Source organism: Crassostrea angulata, chromosome 10, assembly GCF_025612915.1.
Source record: "Crassostrea angulata isolate pt1a10 chromosome 10, ASM2561291v2, whole genome shotgun sequence".
In the NCBI taxonomy this organism is placed as follows: Eukaryota; Metazoa; Mollusca; class Bivalvia; order Ostreida; family Ostreidae; genus Magallana; species Magallana angulata.
Genome location: NC_069120.1, coordinates 21,491,698 through 21,514,497, shown reverse-complemented (window position 1 = coordinate 21,514,497; position 22,800 = coordinate 21,491,698). Strand labels below are relative to the sequence as shown.

The 22,800-nt window shown below is 32.3% G+C and overlaps 1 protein-coding gene across 6 annotated transcripts; it reads left to right on the top strand.

Moving 5' to 3' along the window:
- The first annotated feature begins 48 nt into the window (after window positions 1-48).
- Window positions 49-22,487, top strand: LOC128164871 (uncharacterized). Of its 6 annotated transcripts, none has more exons than XM_052828928.1 (28): window positions 49-122; window positions 883-1,012; window positions 1,407-1,553; window positions 1,693-1,845; window positions 2,124-2,750; window positions 3,004-3,217; window positions 3,631-3,651; window positions 5,376-5,408; window positions 6,841-7,008; window positions 7,160-7,236; window positions 7,633-7,774; window positions 7,930-7,976; window positions 9,569-9,745; window positions 13,699-13,943; window positions 14,094-14,140; window positions 15,063-15,122; window positions 15,687-15,763; window positions 15,947-16,006; window positions 16,211-16,328; window positions 17,391-17,512; window positions 17,857-18,045; window positions 18,317-18,446; window positions 18,924-19,009; window positions 19,422-19,495; window positions 19,639-19,690; window positions 20,001-20,087; window positions 20,372-20,463; window positions 20,612-22,487. In XM_052828928.1, the coding sequence occupies exons 2-28, from the start codon at window positions 905-907 to the stop codon at window positions 20,751-20,753; spliced, it is 3,495 nt and encodes a 1,164-aa protein (XP_052684888.1). In that variant the 5' UTR covers window positions 49-122; window positions 883-904; the 3' UTR covers window positions 20,754-22,487. The 6 variants fall into 6 exon arrangements, with proteins under 6 accessions (XP_052684888.1, XP_052684887.1, XP_052684889.1 ...); XM_052828927.1 differs by lacking the exon at window positions 49-122 and adding an exon at window positions 207-226; XM_052828929.1 differs by lacking the exons at window positions 49-122; window positions 3,631-3,651 and adding an exon at window positions 207-226.
- Window positions 22,488-22,800: the final 313 nt, after the last annotated feature.

Sequence of the window (22,800 nt, the reverse complement as noted above, 5' to 3'; positions counted from 1 at the left end):
CAATATATCGTGTCATTTAAACGTTTGAAAAGATTACAGAATACAATAGTAACTGTAAGCATTTAAGTAACAGTGATGACACGTTCGATACAAGATGTAAACAGATTTTAAGATCTTTAGAGGTAATTTAATAGTCGACAATTCCTCACCGAAACAAATATTTAATATACTTCTTGGACACTTGTTTTGTCTTCTCCTTTTAGAATATGGATATAGGCTAAACACAGTAGGTGGTATCAGTCAGGATTAATATGCAGAACTGCAGAATCAGGGACGTATATTCTAACTAGTAGATACGTCCCTGGCAGAATAAAAACCATATTTTCTGCACCCAATGTTTGATTTTTTTATTACAAGAACTTGAAAAAAAATGTGCATGTCTGTTTGAGCATAATGCACGATTATGTACATTCTTGAATGGTGTGAATGGAGGTTATATAGATGTCCAAGTGATTATTTTCTGCTTTTCTCAGCTTCCTTCTATATCAATGACCCTATCAGCCTTCACACTAACATACATGCCGAATGAGACATACTAATATAAGTTGTAGAACTTGTTTATTCCAATTTAAGGTTTAACCTTAAAATGGAATAATATACACATATATGTTAAATGCTACAATATATAGATGTGAAATATATATGACTTGTTCTATATAAAGTGTTCCAATGCTTCTATATGACTGCAGACAATTAGGTCCATGTACAAGAAAGGACATAATTGATTTGCATCATGACATTTATATTCCCATATAAACATTGTATACAAGAAATCAGCTACCACCTTAAAGTTCCTGTATAACTCCCTAAACACAAACTTTTATATATTTTTCAAGTATTATAATTTGAATTTTTTGTCATGAAGTTTAATATTACTTGCAGATGTAACCAGAGCTGTGTAAAAATGCCAATGTCATCAATTGATGAGAGACCCAAAACTTTAAAGAGTGGGATATCTCTCAAAACAAAATATGCAGTACAGCATCGCTCTGATATGCTCATTGCAGAGCAGGTAAAGTATCATTGATGGTTTTGTACGTGTAGAGTTTATAGTGTCATATAAACTGCAATTTTTATGTTGGAAATTATTGAAAAAGTTTTCCTTAGATACATACATATATGTAAAATCTTGGTTATGCAATAACTGGTATAAATAGGTTCTTTTACAACAGTGGCACAGTGTTCATGTTTATACATTTGGATTTAATTCTATTTTTAGAAATTGTCAGGTCTTGATCTACAAAAAGTCAGTCCATGTTTTATACCTTATGTTTCTGATGTTTACATTGATATTTTTTTTTTTATAATGTGATGTTTGTATACTTAATATTTTCTTTAGTTCTAAATAAAGCTGGTACTAACAATAAATTTATCTGTCTAATAGTTTTGATTATAAACATTTGCAGATGGAGAATGTGGCAGAGAAACAAGAGACTTTGTACAACCTTCTGACAGAGTTAGAGAATGCCAAAACAGAAGAGGAGATTGATCGCCTTAGAGCTGAAGTACAGGCCTTGAAAGAGAAATCTGATGCTGCTCTTGTTCTTCTGCATGTAAGTATGATCTTACTTTTCTCAGTTGTTATAATGAGTTATTCTCTATCTGATGGAAATACACTTGTATATCATTTAAGAATTCTTTTCAATTGCCACATTTTTGATGAGTATGATGAATTCATTCCTTATTATTCAGATATTGTACAAGATAAACCATGAACTACAATATGCACGCAAAGATTTGGAGGAAGCTCTCAAGCACACAGGGGGAGACATCTTGGCAGCCAGAAAGAGAGTCATGTGGCTGGAGGATCGCATGGGGACACTGTGTGGAAAAGTTCGGCTCAGAGTAAGGGCTACTTTTACTGTCAGATATCTTTTACTAGAAACAAAACTGATGAGTCTGGCTGGTTCAAATATTTCTCTGCCAATCAAGATAAAACAAATCTAGTAAAATGCCAAAGATAATAGTACGATATCTTTAGGTCTAAGTTTTTGATATTAGATTTTATGTACATTGTAGTTCTCTGTCTTGTTTACTTTAATAGATATTTGAAGAGAGATTCTATTAAAGTATGAAAAAAATAATGAAATTTAATCATGATTCAATTTTTAATTGTATAATAGGGTCAGCCCGTATCTCAGAGAGTGTCCCATCGAACTAGAGGGTCCACTGATCGAGGCCAGTTAACCTTGACGTTCAGATCAGATGTCACTGATGTCAGTGACGACGACGACCAATTCACCAGACAGAAGTCTTTGCCACCAATACGTCAAACTCATGATGATTCGGATGATGATGACAGGGGGAGGGGCATGGGGGGAGGGCGAGGTGGAATGATGGCCACCCCTTCCATGAGTGGATCAGAAGACTTCAGAGACATGCAAATGAAGCGACCAGGAATGATGGACACTCCCTCCTCTGATGCAAGTTCCTCTATCTCTCCTGTAAAAATGGGCATGATGCAACATCATGGTCCACAGTATTCTGATGATTCTGATGATGAGGGATCCAGTCCAGGAGCAAGTCCTATTCCAAAGGCTATAGAGGCTAAGGAGGAGGAGAAGAGGGAATCCAGTCAGAGTGAAGGGGGTTCAGAGGCTGAAGATCACATTGGAGAACTTCCTACAATGTTTAACCAGAGCAAACGAGAGATAAGTGCTCAACCCAGGCACTCTTCACCGGATATTGGGCCTCCTCCAAAACAAGGAATTGAAATACCAACAGAAGAACAAGAAGAAGAAAAAGCTGAGGTAAATATATCTCCTTTGCCTAAGATGCTGAAGTTCAAAGGAAGCAACTCCATCTACATTTTTACAGTACCTTTAAAAAAATTAAATTTATTGGAAAAATACTGAGCTGTATATTTTTATTAAAATGCATGACTATATGACTAAAATGTATAGTTTCTTTTTATTCCATTGTTTTATTCATGTCAAAAAACAAAAAAGAAATGCTGAGGGTTATCATTCTCTAATCACACTGGCCTTATCTTGATCTTTACAGGAAGACCAAAAATTGGAAGAGAAAGAATCTGAGGAAAAATCAGGGGAGGAAACTGCTGAAGAGACAACCTCAGAGGAAGTTCCAGCTGGGGGGGACAGTGGCACTCAGGCAGACAAACCCCCCGAAGAGAAGACCTTTATCACAGAGGTCTCAGTGGCCACAAACAAAAGCCGAGTCACCATCATGTCCCCAAAGAGGGAGGATACTCGTCAAGGTGAGATAAAATTACCGTTAGTATTGAATATTCCACTCTCGACTGGTGAAAATTATTTTATTCATCTGTTTAGCGATATTTGTAGATGAAAATTGTCAGCTCTATTTGTGATTATATAGTACATGCTAAAATTTTGAATCGCATGTTTGTGGATATTGCTAGAACAATTTAGTAGATTTTCAATGTTTTTATGATTTAAGACTGAATTGCAGATGATATGAGTTTGCTGTAAGACTAGATATGAATTTTAGCTTAATATTCATAGGTAGATACCTGTTCAATGTAATGATATAATACTTGGGTAATTTCATTTCTTTGTTCATGCAGTAAACTGGTAGAACTCTTTAATGAAATTTATAAAAAAAAATTCTATATTAATTTTAATTAATATGATGTCTATTAATTATTCACAGTCAGTCAGTTTCCCATATCTCGTAAGAAATATATTATATGGTTCTCAAAAGACACTCAGTTTTTCTTCCAGAATTGAATGCTTTTCTTTACATCTGCATGCAATGATATGCTTTCATGCACCAATCACTTTACTGTAGAAATGAAAAAACCTCAATTCATATACCCTGTATCAGTTTCTTAAAGTCTGTCAAAGTTTATATCAATTATATATTATCAGGTATATTATAGATTCAAATGCCCTTGAAGATATATTTATGCATTTACAGTATTACATTAATTTTATGTTTACCAGTACACTTTTAACAGACCTACAAGAAATCTTAATCTATTGAAAGATTACATTGTAGTTAAATCATATTATGAATCAGTTATATTTTGTTATGTGCTCAGCAGACAGTGTAAAAGCACATTGCAGTCAATTTTTAACTCTTGACAAATTGTCATGCCTGAATCAGAATCCTGTTTATATATATTTTTTGAATATAATTTTTATTAAGTAAACTAATTTGATTAAGAAATATATATGCATACATGTTTCAATTATATTAAGAACATTTTATTGATAGATATACTGTAATTCCTAAGAACCACTTTATTCCATGCACAATCAACTACACCAGTGTACACTTTGAAAAAAATGTGTGTATGGTTTCCTTATATAGATTCAATGCAAAAATTCAAATGAGTTTTTCCATAAACACACTTGGCTACTTTCTAAATTCAGTCATTTGATTAGGACAATGTCTTAATCAATACGCAAAGAACTACAGAGTGTTTATTTCAATATACATGTATATTCATTTTCTACATTTAATTCATTTGATTTTCCTTTTAGCTCACCTGCACCTGAGGTGAAAGCTCAATTGAGCTTTTCTGGTCACATTTTGTCTGTTGTCCGTCTGTCCACACACTTTTCACTTTTTCAACATCTTCTCCAAAACCACTAAACCAATCTCAACCAAACTTGGCACAAAGCAAATTTAGGCAAACAGGATTCAAGGTTGTGAAAATTAAGGTCCAGGCCCCTTTTTCATGGGAGATAATTAGGAATTATTGAATTTTTGGGAATTTTTCAAAAATCTTCTCAAGAATCATACAGCCAGGAAATCTAAAACTTATGTGAAAGCATCTTCAGGTAGTGTAGATTCAAGTTGTGAAAATCATGACCCTGGGGGAAGGATGGAGCCACAATGGGGAATTCAAATTTTTACATAGGAAGATATAGAGAAAAAATCTTTAAAAATCTTCTGAAAAAGCATTCAGCCAAAAAAGCTGAAACTTATGTGAAAGCACAGGTTGTGTAGATTAAAATTTGATCAAAGCATGATTCTCTGGAGAAAATCATGATTCTCTGGAGAAAAGTGGAGTCACAAAAGGGGGGGGGTTAAATAAGAGTAGAGAAAAATCTTCTCACTTTTACTAAAAAAACAAAATGGGCTTGATATTTGATATAAGAATATATGGATGAAAATCAGCAGAATTTTAAATTTTTGTACAAGATCCACTTGTAAGAGTTAAGGCTATTGTTGCTCAGGTGAGCGATGTGGCCCCTTGGCCTCTTGTTTATTGCATGTCCCTTATTTAAGTTTTGTTAGTTAAAATTTTTTCTTCAGTTTTTGCATAAAGATCAGATCCCAATGTAGTAACTTTTAATTCATTCTTGATAAACAGACTGACCATTTTTACAGATATCTCAATTAATTAATGTACTGTTTTTTAAACATTTTGTTAAATTTATGTCTAGGGAAGCTTTACAAGCAAAATTGTTACAAACCAGGTAAAAATCTGTATAAACAGAGTATAAAATAGACAAATAATGAATGGGGACGCGGTTTGTGTGTCTATATGGTGAAGGGAAACAATTTTACATGTACGCCTTAATTTGAATTAATTGATTCAGCTTTAAAAGCTATATATGCCGTTTTAACAGTATTTTGGTGATGCTGGATCCATGCAGACCCAAAATATATCAGTACCATATTTTCACAGTGTTTGCATGTTAAGATTTAATTTGTGGTGGATATACATGATTGTGTGCATGAGTTAATCCATCATGTACCTTTGCATCAATTTTGATATCTTGTTCACCTTAAGATCGCATCATCACACGATGAATATTTGAAAATTGGTATTTTTAACTTTATCTAAGGAAGAGTAGATAATGAAACAGAAATAAACTTGATTATGATTACCAGAGTATTTCTAAATGTGATTGAGGAAAGTTACTTAGTTATAATAGCTGTATGGAAAACCATACACATTTATACCTGTAACGAGGTCCATTCATAACGGCATATATAGCTTTAATTTACTCAGTTGTATAGTTTTGTATGCTGCACATTATGCTGAATACATTGCGCATTGTATGAAATTTGCTTTTAAATGAAACCAGAGACATGAATAACATGTCTCTGATGAAACAATTACAAGGGTAAAGGTCATTTTTAATAGGATAGATTTGTTTGCCATAAAACTTTCCACTGACAAACCAGCTTCAATAAAATAATTATGTACATTCAATTTATGTACTATGTACATGTATATATAGATTTAAGAGATTTTAAAACAACTTCATGACAATTACCGATTGTAGTTTTATATCATATTGTACTCACTTTCACAGCCTTTAATTTAGAATTTAACTGATTTTGTCAAGCTTTTCAGATTAAATACTTACTGATAATGTTCTATTATCAATTGAACTACACTGCATATTCACTAGAGAGAAGCTTTTTTAATTAACATATTTTATTAATTATGTGTATTTTTCAAACACATATATATATATCTATATATGTACAGATGAAGCATTAAAAGTACACTAAAATGAAAAGTGCTTTAGAATTTCATATACCAGTACCTAACACTGTTATATGAATGCAAAAAATATTAACCCAAATATTCTCTATTAATAATTCATTCAATGTCATAAAAATGTTACTATTATAGTTTACATCTATAGTTTTGAAATATCATATCTTACAATATAGTATCTTTGATTTAAACAGAGAGACAATGTTTTCCACTTTTTGCTAATTCAGAAGTTCAATATAATATATTTTCATTAATTTCTACTCTCTGTAGAACATTTCTTTTAAATTAGTAATATATGGCTTTGGCAAATCAGATTATTAACTCAAAAATGTCTTTAAATGAATGACTTCTAAAACATGCAGTCTTGAATTTATTGAGTACCTTGTATTGTAAAGCATTTCTGCGCGAGATCGCAGAAGAGGAGCGGGATCTTATCATGGAGTACTGGCAGTCTGAGCATCATCGCTTCGAGTATGGACAATTTTCTGACGTCCTTACACAGTTAGATCCCTTATCTTACCACCAGATGGGGCTTGCAGTGCCCGGGAGTTTCCTGGAAAAATGTAAGAACATGTGAAAATGGCAATTGAGTTAATGAATTAACATTCACTGTATACTTATATATAGTAGATTTTTTTTACCATGATTGTAATCAATTGGATAGTTTTCATGATTTTCTGAAACAGAGTTTAAATTCTGTGCTTTAATTAACAGATACAAAAGAGTTTGAAGCATTACCCTGGAATATTCCTGAAAATAAGAAGTCAGCAGGGGACATTACAGATATTCATGTAAGATTGAGTACATATGTTTTCAAAATGGCTTAAAAATATTGCAAAAGGTCCATATGTAAATGAGCAATGTTTAATTTAAATTATTATGCATGATTAAAATAAAACACATGCAATTTTTGTTTTAACAGTGAATCATTTATAAAATATGAAGTTTTGCATAGGGTCAAGTTAAGGAGAAAAAGAGATAACTGTTTCTGTAACAAAAAACGCCAGTCTAATTGATAAAATTTGAAAAAATTTTGATCAGAAAATGAAAAAAAATACTTAAGCTTATCTGATATATTATCAAATAACTTGATAATCATGCAAGTATACATTGTTCTTGATGCAGACTCTAGTAGGCTATTGCCAAAGACTTTAGAAGGAGTCTTTAATGGAAACTATGAATTTCAGAAAAGAGCTTTGGATAAACTAGCTGTGAAAGTTCATCAGATGTACAACAAAGTGTTTCAAGCCACTATGTTGTCCGTGCGACCCTCCAAGAAACCATCTGATGGACAGCGAGAAGTCAGTTTCTTCCAAAGCATTGATCACTGTGAGTATCCAGGCAAGCTGGAAGGACCACAAAATATTGTTCATTAATTGTACAACTATATGATTATCCAGCCTTATCATACTTTTTAAAAGCTTTTTCTTAAATACATTTGTCTGACTACATGCAGTTTCATTTCTTTTCATGTACCTAATTAGTGTCGACCAAGGAACCAACAATGGCTTCATCTGTGTTAGGAGCAAAGGTAGAGTAACTGTATTGATGAAATTAAGCACTACAAATAATTTACGTAATTTAAGCAAAGGGATTTAAATGTTGTAAACATATTAAACATTACATGTATTTAGCAAGTACAATATTAATAGGTTAGCATAATATTATACAGGGTTATTTTTGCCACTTTGTAATTTTTGCCCTAGCTTCTATACTTGCAAACAGTTTTGCCCCATTTTGAATTCACCCAGACACAGTTGTATTTAAAAAAAAGAAAATATGAGACATTGGAATCTGGTCATACTTAAATTCGCCCGCTGACAAAGAGGGCAAAGGGGCGAAAATAAAATGGAGGCAAATATTTCCCTGTATACAGTATTTGATTTCTTGCATTTACAGTATGAGTGTACCTATTTATATACACTCTGGTATATGCATGGGATTTAGCAATGTACTTGATTTAAGAATACATGAAGCTGCTACATGTACGAGGGTTGTTCGGAAATTATTGAGACTACTCAAATATTTTCTTTTTTAATTGACGAATTTTGGTGAAAATTGGCATAGGCACCGAAGAAACTCCAACAAATAATAAAACAAAGTAATATTTAAAGAATATTTAATATTTTGTTTACGACGGTAGATAAACAAATCGGTGGTCGGGGTACCCGGTGCAGCCATGAACTCGGAGATTTAACAACTTAAACATCTACTTTATAAGTGTCTGTAGAATTACAGTTAATGATAAAAGAAATCAAATTAAATATGTTCATTTTGCTATTCTTTGCGACTAACTTTTGATTAAGTTTCACTGATGTTCGAGTTGAAATACAGATATGGTACACATATGTTTACCAAACAATAGAAATCTGACAATGACTTTACATTGAATTTTGACGTCAAGGCGGCGCATTGAAAACCGTCAAACCAGTGGAAATCTCATCAGAAGACCTTTTAAGGCCAATCAATTGCTTAAAAAACTATACGATGACAAGACAAGGTATAAAGCTTCAGTTCATCATATTTTTTCACCGATTGTTTAACTAGAATTAGGCCAAAGGGATTAATTATCAAGTACTTTTGACACACTAACTGTTGTAAACAGTTCTAAAATATATATCTTAAAAAAATGACAGAAGGAGACATTCACAGTAATTAGACTTTTGGGAAAAATAACTCGATTCATCCCCTAAAAATAATAAGAATGAGAGGAAATGTAAATGAAAACATGTTGAAATGAAAACAAAAGATGAGAAATGAAGAATAATTCTTGTTTCCGTTCGTTTGTAAGGTATTTAAAACACAGGAGCAATAAGAAGCGTTAAAATGACGTTGCGAAAAGTTTGCGGTTGCGCCGGGTCACTGGACAAAGGCACGTTGGTCAGCTTACCAGGAATGATCTATTCGTGCAATGGACAAGAAATTTTTCACATTGATAGTCTCTATCCTGATTAACGTTATGGTGACATTTCAAGGGTTTATCTTTTTTACTAAAAGAATAAGAGAAAATGTCTCAATAATTTCCGAACAACCCTCGTATGATCCAAAGATGCTAAATAGAATACATAGGCAAATGCAATACATGTACATTAACAGTATATTCAGTACTTTGATTTTCTACAGACTGCCACTTCTAGTACTTCAGTGGAGGACAAAATTCGACCTACCACCATGCAAACAGTTTCCAGTGTAGAAATTCCAAAACTGGAGTCTCGTAGGCTGGGGACCTCCAAGTCTGGTCGACTGGTGTACTACCCCAAACCAATACCGCCCCCTGAAGTTTTACCTTTGACCAGAACAGTAAGTAATGCAAAAAGTGTGCTATCACATATACCTGCTGATACAATGAAATGTGGAGGTTATGATAATTAGGGCCTCGCAAGGATTTGCGGGTGCCCTATAGTAATCACTCTGTCCGTCCGTCCTTCTGTCCATCCGTCTGTCACTCTTCCGTCCACAAATTTCCTGTTTTTTTCTAATAACTTTTTTTATGGTTGCCCAATCAAGTTCAAATTTGGTATGGTAGTATGGTAGTTCAGTAGGCAAGAATACATATGTTGATGCTAAGTTTGGTTCTCTATGTCTTCTGGTTTGGAGCTGGGGTGGTGGGGTAGATTCCTAACTATGCATGAGAATGAATGGGCAAAGAGAGATAACTGCTGAGAATGTATGGGCAAAGAGAGATAACTGCTGAGAATGTTACCATTGTATACATGGAAGGCTGTGCAATATTTGTCCATTGGGATTAATTAACCTTGCACAGGAAGAAAATCCTAAGCTTTATTTTTATCTGTCACATTGAGATTAATTACTGCACTGCCTGTGTCTGCAAATGAACTTTGTTTTGAAGTTAAGGTCAATTTTGAATGATGTGTAGTATTGTGTACATTCTGTGAAATATGGATTTAAAATATAATATTCATATTTTATTTTGGTTAAAATACTGTACACAATGAATCCCCTGAAATTAATTATCTTGCCTGTTTTCAGAAAATCTAAGGTCTGTCTTTATCTGTTATATGTATTACCGTACACATGTGTCTGCAAGTGATGTTTGTTTGAAGTTGAGGCAAAGCCTAGGTATCATTGCATTGGTATCAATTCTTTGTTTTTTTAACAAATTTTATTTCATGTTAACCCCCTTTATCCCGTGGATATGACTCACTGGATATTTTTTTGATATCCCACAGTTGTGACTTTACAATGGGATTTGCGTAGGCATAATGAAGTAAAATAATGTGGAGTTTTATAAACAGTGTAAACATGGATTTTGGTGTATAAAACATGATTGAGATAAATAGAATCTCATATGATTTGTAGTACAATATGATTTTTATCCAACTTGTGTGTTTTATCCCCTCACTAAGGCTCAAGAAAAAAACACTTTAATTGTTGGATGAAAATCATATCCAACTACAAATCACGAGATCCTATATATTCCAGTTCTTTACATCTTCTGCCGGGCATTTATTTTTCATCATTGTTAATATAAAGAGGATGGAATTCAAAGTTTTTTTCACTTCTCTATATTAATTGTCATAGCGGGGCCCTTCCTGACTGGTCAGTTTTCTAGTTTTTCCCACTTATTCATCAATCAGTCTGTTATCTTTGTGAAACTTTGTAATTATTACCTGATTAAGGACATGCTAGTAACTTTTCTTATCATTATGGTTATAGTGTATATCATTATAGTTATGCCTCTTTTGAACTAAGAGTTTTGACTCTGCCCAGTTTATACCTGCACAACTCCTTTGATAATACTTTACCAGAATTTCATGTACTGTAGTTATAGTAAGGACATAAGAGCATACTGTAGATGTGTACATATGCAAGAAATTTTGATAACATATTTTTCCTAGGAGTTATGTCCCTTTAAATCAATTTAATTTATATACATGTATTGCCATTAATTATATCAATTAAACAATGTGTGAGTTTAGAGCATGTGAACTTGCTCATTTTTTTTCTTTTATGAATCAATGTCTTGTGTAGTCTTTGTTTTTTCATTTCTTTCTCTAAAGTTTTTTTTTTGGTGTTTTTTTTTTTTGGTTAAACATATTGTGCATGTGCAGAAACTCATTTCTCTAAATTTATCTACAACTGTATATTGAATTGTTAAATCCTAACTTGCAAAATGCTTTAATTTTAAATTTGGAAAATTTGAGGTTGCATAAGAAAACACAATATATGACAAAAGATGGAAAAGTTGATTTATTTAATTTAGTTATGAATTTTCAAAAACATTTTTTTCTTTGATTTATTAACACCCTAATCTGGCATTTTAACAGCCATATGTAAGTATTTGATAAGAATTTACTTTATTTGCTTTTTTGTTATACACATCAGCAGTGGAAGAGGGTTTTTAATTTTCTTACAGAGACTGAATAATTTTCAATCATCTTCATTTAATCATATGATATGCTTAATTGTACTGGTACCAGTACTAGTAGTTTTTTCACCTTTTTACATATGTGCATACAATTGGAATTACCAGTTACATGCACTTATATGTTATATTTTTAACAGCCTGTAAGGTTTTGATAAAACAAATTTCATGTTACATACTTAAGATGTTTGATGTCAATCTTCTTTTCTTTAACATATTATGTAATCTATCTAAAATAGATTTTGCCTTTAAATTATAATATTTTCACATCCTGAACTAAAAAAAATTCAATGATTGCCTCACAGCTATGTCAGTTTTGTAGAAGGTCTGTATACTGTATGTGATAGATTTACCATTTGACCTATACATAAAATTTGAAATTGCATGCCCATTATAGCTCATGGCAGTTAGGACAAAATTTATTCTATGAATAAATGTACATTCAGTATATATCTATGTACGGAATTTTGGTTGATTCATCTCAGTTAGACCAAAACAAGGTTCACTTTGTCAGAAGAATTCTGAAAAAGAGAATTAATAGATACATGAGAGAAGAGTAACAGATTTTGAACTTTATTCTCAAAAGATTGAAAGAGAGGTTGTATTCAAAGAAAAACTGACCAAAAATTAGCATTATGTAGTGATTTTCACCTTACTGGTATAGAATTTTTTTGGGTGCTTTCTGGTATATCACAATTTAATTCACGATAAATATTTGTTACACATGCATACATGCACATCACTGCCAGGGTATAAATTTATTCTTTATTTTATGAAAAAAACATTTTTTCTGTATAAAACAAATAATTGCTGCAAGTTTATAGCTCTTCATAGTTTAAGCTCATATAAGGTCACTGCAAAATGAATGTTCATATACATGTATTATGTTAATTGGAAGGATATAGAGAATGATATGTACTGGTAATATGTAAAAAAAAAAAATTGATGATTCTTGCAGTGATTATTATATTTTACCAAAATCAATTGTTTAAGTAGTACTGCTTGGATAAGGGGGAAGGTCAGCTACTATAATTTTCTTATACATGTAATTCTGAATGCTTTCATCATGACAATTTTTTGGTAGTCATTTAGACAGATTAACACTCAATACTAGAGTAGCACTACTGGATATATACAGCTGTATGTACATGTATATGTATATATTTACTATTGATATGTATTACTGTATACAGGGAAATATTCGCCCATGTTCGCCTCTTTCGCATTCGTTGTCAGTGGGCAAAGTTAAGACTGGGCGAATTACAATGTTTCAAGTCATCTCTCTTCAAACACGTACAACTTCGTCTTTATTGGCAAATTCAAGATGGGGATCGAGAAATCATTTGCAAGTAAAAAAACAACAAAACAACATGGGGCGAAAATAACCCTGTATACAGTACATATATGGTAATTAATGCATTTATGCTTTTATCAGTATGACACATTGTAGCATAGACTATTCAGTAGGTATTCCCAAAATAGCTGATTAACAATGAAATGATGTTTACTTTATTATATTTGTTTCTATAAATTTTGATTCCCAGAATATATTTTAAAGTTAACCAGCTGAAAATTTATTATAACTTCTGATTTTGAAATATAAACTTTGAAGTATAAATTGTTTACAGTTGAAATTATCCTAGTTCACTATATAACTATAGGTGTATAGGACTAAATTGGTTTTACTGTAATCCAAGTTTGAATATATTGATTGCCACCATGTTGTCAACGATACTAGACTAGCATGGTCGCACAAATTTCAGTTAAATTAACAGTTAATTTTAACTGATGTTCATGAAACTGAGTCCAGGTATATATTTGATACAGTATTACAGATGATTCTTGATTTATTTAAATCAAATTTTAGACAACAGGAAAGGAGTATCCAAAACTTGCCAACAGTTTTCTGAATGAATCAGAAAATACCAAGGGAAAGAGAAGAAAACCTGCTGTTCGCATCGTGGACCAGCGGAACCTAGCTGAGGAAACCAAGCTAACCCTGTATAAGGAACGGAGTCGTGGCAGAGTTAAGGGTCCTAGTACAACTGAACAGAAGTTCCGGCTGATGATAGCGAGAGAGAAGAGTGCCACTAGCAGCACAAAGTCTGACGTGTTAGTACACCAAAATTAAATTATATGAATCTACCTTTAATTGAACTGCAAATGGTTATCTGTGTTCATAGAGAGTTTATAAAAATCAGCGTTTTTTTATATGTAGATTATGATTCAAATTTACTATAGGCATTTTTTGCAATTTTTCAGGGTTCGAAGGTTGGGGCTGTCTAAGACTCTCACAAAAATATCTCAAGGTATGGATTTTTACGGGTATAGTTTGCACCAACTATTCACAAATATATGTATTATTATAGTAATAATAGGAGCACACAACACATTTTTGTAAAAAAAAAAAAAAAAATTGTGAAAGTTCAAGCAACTATAAAAAAAGTATATAACACTACTTGTATTTTTAAACTGCAATGTACATCTCAAATACAAAAGAAAGATACATAAAATTGCTAAAATACAGACCAATACTTCATTAAGTACTACAGGTATATATATAGTTATATATAATCATTACTATATGTAGGACCATATTAAGAAACTCAAAAATTAAAAATGTCATGGAGTCTAAGTCTCTTCACAATTTATTTCATTTAATCAAAAGATGCATATGAGAAAAAAATGTTAATTTAAATGTTGAAATATCTAACTGCATCAAGTTCTTTCATATTGAGTTAAGAATTACTCCAATTGCAACTTTACAGGCCTTTCTGACAAGCAAAAATAATTTGTAACCTCAAATACATAAACCTTTAAATAGGTGTCCATGAATACCCCTTTCAGAAATGTTGATCTAAAATATAGGATAATATATGTTGAGGTTTGATCGAGATAAAAATCTTTAAATTCAATGATATTATCTAACAAATACCACAGAAGAGAAATTCAAGGCTGTCTAGCAAATACTGAAATTGATAGGAAGTGACTGTATTTTGTATAAAGTTCTAACAGCCAATGATAATTAATACATTTGAGATGTTTTTTTCTGAGCTCTGCTGGAAAGGCCTGAGAGGTTGCAATTGTTATTACTTGTCAATACTTAACACCACTTGGATTTATCCCCAACAACCTTTTTAAAACAAATTAACAATGACTTTAACAAACCTGTGAGTTCTATAATCATCACTTTTGTTTGCATGTTCACCATGTTTTCTAATTTTTATATAGATGAGGTTGACCTTGACTTTAAATCTACCAGTCCTGAGGACGAGGACAAGGGTAGTGAAGGTAAAAAGCATGTTGCCATGGAAACTGTATGCTTGGTTCGAATTTATGTTGTTTGATTTTTCATATTATGAAACATCTAGTTTGTTTTGTGGATACTGTACATGTAATGCATGTATGTTTTAGTGGCCAGGTATTTGTATGCTAATTATAGCTTAACTTCTGATAATTTAAATGTTGCTTATAAGTATTTTCAATTTAAAATTTTTGACATACATTAAATGCATTGGGTGTTAACATGAAAATTGCTTGGTTGTAAGTACATGTACATTAATTACTACATTTCAAAAGGAAAAGAATTGAGGACTTCCTTGTTTGTTTATAATACATGTAATAATATAACTGTAGAAGAAATGTCTTTATCTATAAAGAAGGAATTTTATTTTTTATGCAAAATAACTGTTTCTTATTTATGAATGAAAGTAAATTTTCTTTGATGCCAAAATACTTTGATGCCATGTCTTAGCCTTATCATGTGTTAAATAAGTAAGAGATCATAGTTTTGTGTGTCTGAAGCTATTAACTGAGAAAATGTTGTTAACGTGGCAATGCTTGGTCTCGTTACAGCTGGAAGCGTTTGGAGTAAAATCAAACCAAAGAGCAGAAACAGAGAGTATTCTGGTCTGAAGTGGGAGAGAGTCAAGGTGTGTTGAAATTTCACTTTAAAAAACACTAATTCCTGCTGCTAATAAACTAATTAGACAGGCCAGCTTTGTATAGGTACTTGTGTATGGAATACTAGCTGATACTTAAGACAAAATGCTACAGTGATTCACTCATACAGAAAATTATACTAGTCTCTATAGATCTCTGCTTTTCTTTTCCAGACTCTAGTTCATACAAATCTTGTTTCAAAGAGAGCAGAAGAGAGGGTTGATGCTGCAAAGGTATTTTCCATATAATACTCATAAAAAGGGTTTTCAAATGCGTAATTCTAAATGATATATTGACTAGTACATGTATTAGTTTATTTATTAAACTGTCTTTTTGGAGTACTGTAAATACACTTCATAAAAGTGAAGAAGCCCCACTCAAAATTCATTTATTGGAAATGTGCACGGTTCAGAATAAAGTCAAATCTTTATTTTCAGCACCTTGGCTTGCTTCGGTGTGGAGACACGATGGTATTCTATGCCTTAAAGGATAAAATGAAAACAGATGAAGATGAAAGAGTGAGATACGAGGCTGCCAAATCTCTCATTCTTGTTGGTAAGCCATGTAACATTGGCAGCTGCGTAAAAAATTTTCTTGTTCACTTTTGCCTCATTTCAATTACCGGTAATTGTAATATTTTATGATTTATTGATACATGTACATGACACATCACAAATTGAAACCTTTTGTGATTCTAAAAATGCAGTATTGGCTCTGCATGATTGCACCCTTGATAAAGGACTATGTGCGGTATGGTCAACTATCTGCCCCCGATTTCAACCAATTTTTAAATAGTATCGTATAAAAATAAAATCTTCACAAATCATTGTATAGAGGATGCCTATAACTTTAATAATGATTTCAGTCATCATTGCTCATTCGCTGTGTATCTATGACGTCACCTAAATGGCCCAATTCCCGCAAATTTGCAAACAAATGAAAATATTCTCATTTTTGCTCTATATTTTGCATTCGGAAGTATAGAGCGCAGGTCTGCTCAAGTGGGATTTTAACATATACTTTTCTTCAGATAGTTATACACATTATACTAAAATATGGTACTTGAGCAAGCCTGCGCTCGATGTTTCCCAGTCGAAAAACCATCGGAAAACACCCATATTTTGCTACAAAACATCAATTTATCAAAATAATGCAATATTCATGACGTCATTTCTACATTATGACGTCACTGTGGTGATAACCTTTTACACCTTTATTTCCAATATGATTTTAACTATCTTTCACCTTATTTTAAAGCTCTTTCTAAAACTTCGATTTTGGGGGGCAAAAATTGCATAAAACCGCGCTTAGTCCTTTAAAGAAAATATGACTTGTTAATTACATGATTTGCTTTCTTTACTCTATCAGTCTATAGCAACTTTATTCACATGCAAGAAATTTAGCAAAATCAAGAGAACCTCAATGTAGTGAATACATGTATATAAAATCACCACAAACCAGTCATTTAATGTCCCTCACAATGGAATAATTTTATCAACCTGGGCCTGATTGCAAAATTTACTTGCTGAAAACAAACTTATCCTTGGCTTAACAATGACATAAAGTCGTCATTAATACATGTCTAAGTTGCATCTTGATATGATAATCCATTGACAGGATGTTGGGAGGACGAAGTCCAACAGGTCATCCTGAAGTATTTAGTGATTGGAAATGCAGATATAAGACTCGATCTCATCAAAACTATGATTGACGGCAAAAATGTCCAGTATGTTAATAAGGTAAGATCTTTGGAGAATTTTGAATTTTAAGTGGTACATGTAACTAATTGTCACAAAGAAGCCAGAAAGCTAAAAGAAGTTGATGATAATTAAATCTCAGCTAAAGATATGAACCTACCCATGCACGCACTCAAATAGTGCATGCTAATGTTAGACAGAAAAATCTCATTTTTTCCCAAGATTAGGGAAATTATTGCATGGATTGATTTAATGAGTAGAAAATATTGTTTTTTAGAACTTATGATAAAAAGGACATTGTATTTAAAGCTATGACTTCCAAAAAAGTTTTTTGTAAGTTTATTAACTTGTTTGCAACTTCTAAGAAATGTTTGAAAATTTTGCAGAAGACCAACACTTTCCCAGAGCTGGTGAAGGTGCTGAGTCATTTCTGCCGGAATCCAGCTTCTGATGACCCCATCGCACTGGAAGCTGCTGTGTTGCTAGGACGATTGTGTGTTGATGACGATAATGCCAGAGCGGAATTGAAGCGATCTCTGGAGTCGACAACTTCAGATACTCACAAGAAAGCTAAGGTTAGGCTCATCACGGTTTATTATTCAGTCATATGGAAAAAACACTGATAAATTTACAAAAACAAATGAGAAAAAAATACCGGTATGTGTATGAAGTATGTAATAAAATTATTGTAAATTTTGAAACATTAAGCACTAAATTCTGCTACCTCGTATTAGTATATCAATAATTTTATATAGTGTGCAAAGCTATCTTCAGTTTGGAGTTTTAATTAACTTTAAAGTTTGTGTAAGGATGCAAGCAATTCAGTATGTTCCATTATTTTCTTAGTCTCTGGAGATCCTTGTTAAACAACTGAATTGTACAGACCAGGATATTGTCCTGAGCATTCTGGACATGATCAAGTCATCCTTTGTGTGGAAATACAGGGTACTGGCCACAGAGCTACTCATTACATTAGGTAAGTCTGCAGATATTGATTTGTTCTTTGTTTTTATCACCATTTTTTATATCAAAGGCAATCAGTACATTAGAGATGTACTGGTAATTGGATATATATATATAGCAGTACTCTTGATTGTTACATATTGTTAATATATTTCAGTAACAATTTACTATGAACATTTGAGAAGAATTTTGATTTTAGTTTGACTAGAACTTGGAAAAAAAGACAAAAGAAATTTTTACAAAGTTTTATTTAATTAAAAATAATCAAAATTCCAAGGTATAAAGTATATACCAATATATATGATAAAGCAACATATTTTAAAATGATAAACAATTTTTTTTTCATAGCGATTAAATTACAAGCACATGGATGTATGGTACAAACATCTATGGATATTGTATATTTATGATGAGCATTTATTACCCCCCAAAAAACTGTACTGGCGGAAAGTAGCTCCACATACAAAATATTTTTGAATATTCTTTCCAGGTATAAAACATGTCTGTCAAGATCCAGAGGTGGTGGAGAAGGTTTACAAGATTCTAGAACGCAGGCTCTGGGACGACCCAACCGTTGTACGTATGCATTGTCAGCTTAAAGTCGGCCAGGTTCCTAAACACATCAAGCATATTTGATGTTGCTGGTTACATAAAACTTGTAATTTGATGTCTGACGTGTTTGCTTAAAATTGTGTTGGGAAAGAGTTTTCCTTAAATTTTTTACTTATTTCTTCTGAAATTTTAATTAACATTTATTTAAAATGATTCAAAAGATGATACAATAGTTATATATTTGAAGTGCATATTCAATACAGAAATCAATTTAAAAAAAAACAAATTTGATCATTTCTGGTTTATTTGAAGTTCCAAGCGAAAAAAAAAAAAATCCATCTATATGTAAATGTGCAGACTTGTGGCAAACATGAGAAATTGATAACTTGTATTTTGTTTAGCATGTTGAAATTAATTCATGATCTTTAACCCACAGGAAGTCAGAGTGGCATCTGCTAAAGCTCTGACAGCTCTTGGAATGTTCAGGCGGGCCTGTGACACGATAGAAAAGTGAGACAACAATTTACCTATAACTGGTGTTGTTAAGTTAAATGACTTTTGTGGGTCCCAAGATCCTTTTTTTAAACTTTCTTTTCTTTTAAAGAAATGTGTATAGAACTACTAATTAGTGGCAATGAATCTTTAATTTGTAGACGACTGGAGGACACGGATGAAGATGCCAGATCTCAGGCAGTCATTTCTGTGGTAATTAAGACTTATTGCAGGCTGTGGCACACAAATATCACAACATTTTATGTCAAATTGATATGATGAAAACATGTCATACTAAATTTTTTACATTTACGGTACATGTAGGTGTACGGTTATATATCAAGTTTATCTCCTAGAATTTCTATGTGAAATACCTGGTGCATGCAGTTATAAACCAATGATTGAAAATTTTGTGAAATCTAATTATTTACATATTAAATCAATGGGAATGTGACATTTTTGTAAAAGTTTGGGGAAGAAGGGTTACATTTCTCTGTCTGACTCAGTCACTTTTCCATGACAGGGAACCCTGGGAATGAAGAATGAGAAGATAACACGGCTTCTTCTGGAAATGTTAGAGTTAGATTCAAGTGACTATGTTCGCCTAATGGTGAGTAAATAAAACGATGCGAAAGTTTCAGTTATACATGTACATTATAAAAAAAAAGTTGCATGATGGCATGATAACTACAAACACACTGTTTTGATGGTGACAGTTCAGGATGGTAATAATAAAAGAGTTCTTTATTGTGGAAAAAGTTATTCATGATCCCTGAAATTCTAATCAGATTTAAGAGTTATTTCCCTTAAAATGCATTATTAACTGTGCCTAAATATAAATACACTACCTGTGAAATTAAGGAAGTTTAGAAATGCATGTGTTCACTTTTGCAGGTTGTGAGGACGTTTGTGACCTTGAACATGACAGAGAAGCGAGTTATTCGAGCTCTTAAAGAACGCGAGAGAGCAGAGGGGGCTCTTGGAAGGTGATTTTCATGGCAATCATATATCATAAAAGTTTTTAATTTGCTGATTTTCTCTGCAATTTAATATTACATAAAAGTCTGTAAAGTAGTTGTGTATATTTTTCATTCTTAAAGCTTGTTCATCTCTTCATGTTGTATGGCTTTGTAGAGAAGCAAAGAAGGCTGTGGTCATTCTGGAGTCCCTGACTCAGCTTCCACCCCCCAGTCCTCGCCGTACCCAGACACCGACCTTCAACAACAAAGGAAACAGTTCCCTGGGGTTCCTTCGACCTGTCACTCAGAGTGTTTGATTGACCATCACTCCACATCTAGTCCTAGAACAACATGGTCAATCAAAGCTCAAAGCTTTCAGATTTTACATCTACATTGTATGATAAAAAAAACAAAATTGCACGGATGTACCATCTACTGACAAGAAATGTATTGTTGACCTATTTGAATTAACAATTTTAATAAAGCCCTTTCCTGATTATGATACCATTGTATTATGACAGAAATCCATAAGTTCTAGATGTAAGAAAATAAACATTCTCATCAGCATGTTATGAATTGAAATAGATACATGCATTTAAAGCTTGCTTTCACCAGGGGGAAATTTACTGAACAAACAAGTGTTATCTTTATTGAAATATTTATCAAGGAAAGTGCAAATAGAAGGTGTAAAAGTTAATGGATGGCAGTTGATTTACGATAAAGAAAAGAGTATTACATGGCATTTGATTGAAAAAATCAATTTTCTTTTTTTAAAATAAACACTTCAGGTTAAATGTTACAGCGAAGCGATTAAGTGTCAGTTTTATTGAAGGAAAAATTGGTAATCGTTGAATTTACTGCTGCTGATTGTTGAAATGGAACCTTAAATTTTGTGATATCTTATGCATTTAATACGTGTATTTTTCTGTAAATTATTATTTTATCTGCGTGTACAATAGTTTGTTATTGAAAGTACATACATATTTTATGACATCACGTTGTTGTTTTTTTAAGCACTCTGAATTTTATCATTACTTTATCATTAATTATCTGTGATAATATTCTATTTTTGACCACTTTAAATTCGTCCGTTTTTTTTTTTTTACATATTACCGTGCCAACTAGTGTTGGTGAAATACAAAATGGACTTTTGATTCATTTTGATGGTATCGTTACTTACTTTGTTTTGTCCATATCAATTTAAATTAATAATTTACACATATATTGTGCCTTATTGAATTGTTTTTGTATTATGTTACAATAAAAAAGTGAAAATTTGAAAATCTATAGTGAATTGATATCAAAATAAACGATGTCTTAGCAGGTGTTTGATAAACGCTCATATATGAGGACTCTCCTTTTTGAGAGTGTTGATTCAAACCAACTCTCCGGCAAAACAGAAGTGACACACTGTTTGGACCGAAGCACAATTGATGAATGGAAAACTATCACCGACGACAAGACTTAGTACTTGAAATTAAATTGTTTTTCAAGAAAACTTGCATTGTATCTATGAATAGCTTTAAAAAGTCAGATTTGGAAAGAGTATGAACAGTGTCGATATTTTTGTAGTATGTATTCTTCCGCCAAAGTTCAACAAGACTAGTTCGCTTTCATTGATTACCAAAACGCCACTTCAACAGTGGCGGCATTTAGAATCGAGGACAGGCTATATAATCAGTCAAGGGCGTCGGCCGCAATCCCAATAATTTTGCCAAAAAAATGATTTAAAAAAAATTATTATGGCGATCTGTGGGGACAGACATAAATAACATACATGTTATTTATGTCTCTGGTGGGGATAAATACTGTTCAGCGCCAAAAACTTGTTTGCTAGAAATTTGCTTGGTTACAATTTTCCAGAAATATTTCGATTACTGATACATAAATAATGCATTGTAGACTTTAAATTTATTTTTAGATATTACACAACATGTGAATTATATGCGGTTTTCCATCTACCTGTATGCTTGGAATTTTTGTCCAAAAAGCACAAAAATTTATATTTTCAAATAAAGTGCATAATTTTTCAATAAAGCTTAGAAACTATTTACCATGCGTAATTACTTTGATTTCTGAATAAAATTTAAATTACCAAAAAAAAAAAATCAAAATAAAATCAACTCCCGTCAGTACTTTGATTAATAAATTATCAAGACCTGGAATCGTCTTGCCTATATCAAAGATCAATAACTACTCCAAAAAGATGGCATGTATATGCAGCTGCAAATTAAAGATTTGAAGGTAAATACGGTAGGTGACCCTCATTTGCAAAATAAATGCATTCGACTGCCATCTACATGCATAATCAAAACATGAGAAAATTTATCAGAGAAAACTCTCTATTGTGCTTCTACAACTTAC